Genomic DNA, 8379 nt, shown 5'->3' on the forward strand with positions numbered 1-8379 from the left:
AAAAAAAAAAAAAGATTAGCTGACTACAGAGTTGAAGGTCAATTTCTGGGTTCTCTATTCTGTTCCATTTATCTAGATGTCTGTTTTTGTGACAGTACCATACTGTCTTGAAGATTACAGCTTTGTAATAGAGGTTGAAGTCTGGCACTGTGATGCCCCAGTTTTGGTTTTCTTTTTCAATATTCCTTTGGCTATTCGGGCTCTTTTCTGATGCCATATAAATTTCAGAATTGCTTGTTCCAGCTCATGAAAAATGCTGGTAGTATTTTGATAGGGATTGAAATGAATGCGTAGATTGCTTTGGGTAGGGTAGCCATTTTAACAAAATTCATTCTTCCAATCCATGAGCGTGGAATGTTTTTCCATCTCTATGTGTCCCCCTCAATTTCTTTCATAAATGTTCTATAATTTTTAGAGTACAGATCCTTTACCTCTTTGGATTGGTTTATTCCTGGGTATCTTGTGTTTTTTGGTACAACTGTAAATGGGATTGATCCCTTAATTTCTCTTTCTTCTGTCTCATTGTTAATGTATAGAATGAAGCTGATTTCTGTGCATTGATTTTATATCCTGCCACATGGCTGAATGGCTGTATGAGTTCTAGTAATTTTGGGGTGGAGTCTTTTGGGTTTTCCACATAAAGGATCATGTCACCTCAAAGAATGAGAGTTTGACTTCTTCTTTGCAAATTTTAATGCCTTTTATTTCTTTTTGTTGTCTAATTGATGAGCCTAGGACTTCTACTACTATGTTGAACAACAGTGGTGAGAGTGGGCATCCCTATTGTGTTCCTGACCTTTGGGAAAAGCTCTCAGTTTTTCACCATTGAGAATGATATTCTCTGTGGGCTTTTCATAGATAGCTTTTCGGTTACTGAAGTATGTTTCCTCTATCCCCATATTGTGGACAATTTTAATCAAGAAAAAGGCAAGGAAAATAAGGATAAAAATGAACTATTGGGACTTCATCAAGTTAAAAAGCTTTTAGCAGCAAGGGAAACAGTCAATAAAACTAAAAGGCAACCTATGGAATGGGAGAAGATATTTGCAAATGACATATCAAATAAAGGGCTAGCATCCAAGATCTATAAAGAACTTCTCAAACTCAACACTCAAAACACAAACAATCCTGTCAAGAAATGGACAGAAGACATGAACAGACATTTCTCCAAAGAAGACATACAAATGGCAATGAAGCATGAAAAAATGCTCAGTATTTCTTGGCATCAGGGAAATACAAATCAAAACCACAATGAGATAGCACTTCGCACCAGTCATAATGGCTAAAATTAACAAGTCAGACGAGGATGCAGAGAAAGGGGAATCCTCTTACACTGTTTTGGGAACAGAAGCTGGTACAGCCACTCTGGAAAGCAGTATGGAGTTTCCTCAGGAAGTTAAAAATAGAACTACCCTATGGCCCATCAACTGCACTACTAGGTATTTACCCCAAAGATACAAATGTAGTGATCTGAAGGAGCACCTGCACCCCAATGTTTACAGCAGCAATGTCCACAATAGCCAAACTATAGAATGAGCCAAGATGTCCACTGACAGATGAATGGATAAAGAAGATGTGGCATATATACACAATCAAATATTACTCAGCCATCAGAAAGATGAAATCTTACCATTTACATCAACATGGATGGAACTGAATGGTATTATGCTGAGCAAAATAACTCATTCAGAGAAAGACAATTATCATATGGTTTCACTCATATGAGGACTATAAACCGGCACATAGGATCATAGGGGAAGGGAGGGGAAAATGGAATGGTAAGTCATCAGAGCAGGAGACCATCCATGAGGGACCCTTAACTATGGGGAAAAAACTGATGGTTACTGGAAGGGAGGTAGGTGGGAAATGGGGTAACTGGGTGATGGGCATTAAGGAGGCACATGGTGTGATGTGACGTTATGCATAACTGATGAATTACTGAACTCTACATATGAAATCAATGATGTACTATATGTTTGCTAACTGAACTTAAATTAAAAAAAAGAAGAGTTATTTTTCATAGGCTGCTTATGCTATAAATATAAATCTTCCCTGAGGAGTTGGGAGAAAGTAAGAACACTTGACCAAAAAAGTTCAGGTTACTGACAAAGCAGTAAAACATGTATTGAAGATAACACTAGCTATTATATAAAAAGTTATGGAGGTCTGAGGCAGAGAAAAAGTAAAAATATTTGGAACATTTCCATAACCATGAATAATGCCAATTTCATGTGCCGGATTTAGATGATAAAATTCAGTAATGGGCTATTGTCAACACACTTTTTATTCCTGCCTTCTTTTTTAAAACAAGCAAACAAAATAACACCTCATTTGAAATCCAAACTAGGTCATTTTGGTTATCTAAGTAATTGAAGATCTTTTATCTCAAATGAATAAATGTTAATATCACTGTGGTTGTCTGAGGAAATAATAATAGATAAATGTAGCCTAAATTTTTCTTTTAGTTCATGGTCTTCTTACTTAAAGCTAAAGTGATCTTTAGAGAAGCTTTTATCCCAAACATAAGTCTCAGCATTTTAAATTATATGAATGGCATTTTACTCACCTATACAATAACAAGAAATAGAAAAAAAGTGAAAAACCCATCTATTCCTTTGTTGCACTGCGCTGGAGAACTTTTAGCACAGCTCTGTGTACCTGTTTGGTCTTCACGCTGTAGATGATGGGGTTTAGCACAGGGGGGATTAGCAGGTAGGCATTGGCAATCAGAGTATGTACATAAGGTGGAGCCTGTTTCCCAAATCTGTGTACAAAGGACAGACTAATCAATGGAATATAGAATACAGCAACAGCCCCAATATGTGAGACACATGTGCTAAAGGCTTTCTTTCTCTCTTCTGGAGATGCAATACTGAGGACAGTCTTAATGATTAAAAAATAAGAAAAAATAATGAAGATGGAGTCCACTCCAGCAGTGGTGATCAGGGCTGTCAACCCCACTGCACTATTGATCCTGGTGTCTGTGCACGAGAGCTTCATCACGTCAGGGTGGAAGCAGTAGGAGTGGTGGAGCACGTGGCTGTGGCAGAAGGACAATCGTTTAAGAAGCAACACCATAGGAGTCAGTATTAGTGTCCCCCTGGTGATGATTGCTACTCCAATCTGTACTATTTTAAGGTTAGTTAAGATAGAGGCGTATCTAAGAGGACTAGAGATGGCCACAAAACGATCAAAGGCCATGGCCAACAACACTGAGGATTCCATAACAGTGAAAAGTTGAATGAAAAACATCTGTGATAAGCAGGCATTAAAGCTGATCTCCCTGGCATCGAACCAGAATATACCCAACATGGTGACCAGGGTGGATATGGACAGGCCAAGATCAGTGGTGGACAGCATAGAGAGGAAATAATACATGGGTCCGTGAAGGCTGGGCTGGGTGACAATGGCAAAGAGGATCAGGCTATTTCCTGAGAGAGCGATTATGTAGAGAAAGCCAAACGGAATGGAGATCCAGGTATGGAAGGCTTCCAGTCCAGGTACACCAGTTAGCAGGAAAATGATGGAAGAGGATGTGGTATTTTGTAAAGTTGACATGTTGAACTCAAAATGCAGAATCTTAAGCTGAATATCCTGCAATGATAAACTGTATTTCTTTATAATGAATTTGATTTGAAAGTTATTATTTCACCTAGTAAACATTTATAAAAGAAAACATCTGCATTATAGAAATAGCTTATGAAGATTGTTTATATAAACAAATCTGGCAATGACCTTCTTACTTAAATTCATTGTCCATTAAGCAGATTGCACCCATCACTTCCTGACTTTACAAGGTATACAGTCAATAAATACTTTATGAAATGTCTATATTGTGTTGTATGAAATCTTAGATGAACAACAAACAGTACATGCAGGGATTCTGATATAGTAAATAAAGTAAATTGGCTTCTGAGGGCCCAAAAAGAATGTTCTCTTCATCTCTTGGTTACGTTTTTGAAGCAGGTTGATTATCTCCAGTCATAATAGCCTACATTTGTTGAGCCCCTACTATCTGTTAGTAGTTGTGATAGCATCCTATATGGACATACAGTTTATTTGTAGTATCATAACTTGAACTGTACCTAATTAGCTTTCATATCATATAATTAATATAAGCCATCAAGACCATTACAAACAGAACTATTTGATAATAAAGGGTCTCAAAAGTAAGTATTACGGATACTTTGATGTTCTAGATTTTATTTGGCATCCTAAATCCATTTTTTAGGACTGCATATTCTACATGCTGATGCATTCAGAATATATATATGTATATACATATATATATTCTGTATATATATATACATATGTATATACATATATGTATACATATACATATATGTATATGTATACATATATGTATATATATATCTCAGCTAAGTTACTCACATGATAAGTTCCTAAATTATCTGTGTCCTGAATTTCTCCATCTCTAAAGTAATAATGACAGATATATCCCATAGAATTTTTATAATGATTAAATTAATGTGTATGAAAATTTCTGGGAGTATTTCACTGTGATATAAAAGTCACCAAGTATTAGCTATTATATTTTTAAAAATTAAATTTAAAACATTGTATAATAATTTCTTTTGTTTCCTCTCCCACATCTATTTGCATGCCACTCCCCCTTAGTCACAGGTCTTACTGTCTGAGCTGAGACAAAGATGAAAATATTATCTAAGTCTGATTTCGGCAATGACTACTGGTTAATAACTTCTTCATATGGTCCCTTCTTCTTCCACAGCTAAGATTTTCTTCTTCATTCTTACCTGATTCAGAAGAACTCTTGCTCACTTCCAAAGAAATCTTACCTACTATGTAGCCTCTAAATCAATTCTGGATATTTGTATAGTTTAATATTAAATTACTGAGTGCATGTTGTAAACTAATAGAGGGAAACAGAACCAAAGTAAACATGGCACCTGCCCTCAAATATACTTAAGGAAGGATAAGATACTTAGAAAAACAAGAACCCCATATGGAATTATTTTATCACCATCAAACTGTAAGGAATTTGGATGTTTTCTAAACACCAAACAAAATTAAAAAATACATAGATGCATTTCTGCACTGTCAAATAACCCCATCAATTTTCCTTGTTTATTAAAATTTGAATGTTTTCATTTGTACCATTACTGCAGTCTATAAATATTTGAACTTCCTTCTCAACCTAACCGTAACACTGCCTCCTTCCTGTTTCGTGTATCTCTTTCCCTTTACCAACAGCTTATTGAACATTTGTCTAGCCTCATTTCTCTCTTAAACGCTTCACACCTATCACTGAAATTTGCTTTTTCTTGGATTGATGCATACTCTGTTGCATTCTATTGTTGCATAAAAACCTAGCACAAAGTCATGGTTTGACAGACATTCATTACCTCACATTTCAGCAAGTCAGACATCTGAACACAGCATCAGCAGGGTCTCTGCTCAGGGTCTCTTTCATCCAGGACTCTGTGCTCATCCAGAGGTCAGGATCTCTTCCAGATCCATCCAGGCTATTAGCAGCATGGTATTCCTTGTGGCATAGAATTGAGGTCTCCTATCTCTGGCTGGCTGTGGACTAGAGGTTGCTCCCATCTCCTAGAGACTGCTCTCTACCCAGTCATGTGGACCTCTCACAACATGACAGATGGCATCTTCCAATCCGTCAGAGGAATCTCACTGCTGCTTCTTGTCCCTTTTAAATGCTCACATGATAAGGCCAGGCCCACCAGAATAATCTCTCTTTTGATTAACTCTAAGTCAAGTCATCACAAAACCTAATGACATCTGCAAATTCTCTTTGCCATACATACAATGCAACATATCCCATCACATACATAGACTCACTCACACTCAAGGGGTGGGTTTCATACTGCACTGTAATCAGGTGCAACTGTGAGGGCCCTTTTAGAATGCTGCCTACCACAACTATCTAGGCCAGCCAATCTGCAAACTTTATGAGTTTGACTTCTAATATGTCCTTTGACTGACCCATGCTTACCCTCCCACTTCTATCACCTCTATTGTAATAACAGTTTCATTTGTTTTTGCAGGAACTACAGCAAGTTTCTCATACGCAATTTCCCCTCCGAGTTTCAAGTTGTTTACACACGTTCTCCATATCGATGCCAGCATGATCTCTCAAAAATACATCTTCCTACAGAGCTCTTCATTGTCTTCAGCATGAAGTCAAAACTCTTTCCCCCCTTTATCACAAAAGTCAAGGATCTTATCAATCTAACCAAAATCTACTTTTCCTGCTGTCCAATCTCTTCTCTACCCCAGGGGCCTTTTGATAATAGCCCGGACCTTTCCTACCTCACCAAACTACTAAATACAGCAAGTTCTTTCACAGCAAGTTCTTTCACATATTTACTGGCTATACTCAATATAGCAAGTTCTTTCGTACTGTGAAAACAACTTGCTTTGTTAAATTTAATAAATTTATGGTTAATTAATAAATCTCCCACCCTTCTTTGACTGAGCCTAAATTCTTTAGACTTATTGTTTGTTCCATGGATCCATTCATAAATTCAACATTAGTATATTATCTTTGGGAAGCATTTTGTGGCATCACTTTGTCTACCTCAAGGCAGAATGAATTACTTATTCCTCTGGAGTAACATTCTTTTTTTATTTATACATCTAGAATAGTGTTAATTCCATTGCATGATCATAAGTTGTTTGAAAACGTGCCTCTCCAACTGAAATCAGCTACTGGAAGGTAGACCACTGCTTTCATCATTATATTCCTGTTACCATCCCCTGTATTTGCAGTGTGGGAAATCAACAGGTGTTTTTTTGATAAAAATTAAATCTAAAAGTTGTAAAGTGGTGAGAGATTCTGGAAATAAATCAGGATCTCAACACATTATTTAACATAAATAACATAACAAACATAACATATTTAACATAAAAAAGCCTTTTGCATTTAATTCATGCTGTGTGGCCTCAAATTATTCAGGAGAATATTAGAAGAATCTAATGAGGGTGAGGGTGTGTGTGTGTGTGTGTGTGTGTGTGTGTGTGTGTGTGTCTGTTGGGTTTTTTTAATGAAATACTTAAGCTACTATTTTTGAGTAACCTTCTATGTGCCTCCCTCATTTCTTGATAGTAATTCTCTCTTATATAAAACAATATTCCAGACCCATTTTAAGAGCATTCTGCAGGTCTTGTGCAGGACTGCCTTGAGTTAACTCTCTCCTCTGATTACAGAAACTCAGTAATATGGTTGCAGGGTAAAGTAGGTCTAGTTTCAAATGTCAGCTCTGCTACCAGCCAGCTGAAGTTCTCCAAAGAAGCATTTCCTATTGGGTTCTGCTTCTGTAAAATTAAGTTTGCCAACAGCATTAACTGTAAGGATTAAGTGAGATAGCATTTGTAAGCATTTCACCTATTATCTAGTATGGGAAGCCGTTTTACTTACAAAGAATGGAGCTTGTTCTTTCCCACCGTGTTTGCAAGAAAGGGGCTTGCGTAGCTGTGGAGGCTTTCTCCTCAGGGATAGATAGCATATATAAGGATCCATGACTCAGGCTGCATGAAATCTCCTAATCAGAAAACCCCTGGTAGACTCTCTTTGGTTCCTAGAGTATAAAGTTTCCCAAGGGTTCATTCTACCTCATGACTTCGCTCCCTTTCTACTTTATGACACCTACTTTTCTCATCTCCATGCAAGTACTAGTATTATAGTGCCTTGACCTTGTATTATGGTACAATTTTGCTAGAGGTAAATTTGTGAGTAAAAATTCCAAAAAAAAAAAAAACACCTGCTATACGTACAAGCTCATTTCTCTCCCTACCTTACCTCCACACCCAGCAGATGAATGTATCTTCCTCCAATATCAGTTGGGTGGATTTTGTATATTTTTTAATTTTTAAAGATTTTATTTATTTATTTGACAGAGAGAGCGATCACAAGTAGGCAGAGAGGCAGGCAAAGAGAGAGGGGGAAGCAGGCTCCCTGCTGAGCAGAGAACCCAACATGGGGCTCGATCTCAGGACCCTGAGATCATGACCTGGGCCTAAGGCAAAGGCTCAACCTGAGCCACCCAGACTCCCCAATTTTGTACATTTTTAAGAAACTTCTTCATTCATGGTGGGAAAAAGCTTCATTGAGTCCTTCATAGAACACTTAAAGTATCCATCACTGATAATACAGAAAAATACAACAGAGTCACTTTCCCCAGGGCTCACATGTCAGTGAGGAAAGAGGCATCAAAATCACTGATTACAATAGGGCATAATTACAATGAGATCACAGAAGAAAGAGCATGTATTTATCCAGGTCATCACCTGGTCTGTCTGGATACATGGAAGAAGAGAGCACAGGAAAACCAGGAGTGATTCATAATATGGTTGGCACATGTGGAGAACAAGTGGGAGAGC

General features: G+C 37.4%; 1 protein-coding gene across 1 annotated transcript; it reads right to left on the bottom strand.

Moving 5' to 3' along the window:
• Positions 1 to 2607: 2607 nt before the first annotated feature.
• LOC123948772 (olfactory receptor 51F2-like) lies at positions 2608 to 3558 on the bottom strand. Its single transcript, XM_046015926.1, has one exon. It carries the CDS (start codon positions 3556 to 3558, stop codon positions 2608 to 2610), a length of 951 nt encoding a protein of 316 aa, XP_045871882.1.
• Positions 3559 to 8379: the final 4821 nt, after the last annotated feature.

This window comes from Meles meles, chromosome 8, assembly GCF_922984935.1.
Source record: "Meles meles chromosome 8, mMelMel3.1 paternal haplotype, whole genome shotgun sequence".
Classification (NCBI taxonomy): domain Eukaryota; kingdom Metazoa; phylum Chordata; class Mammalia; order Carnivora; family Mustelidae; genus Meles; species Meles meles.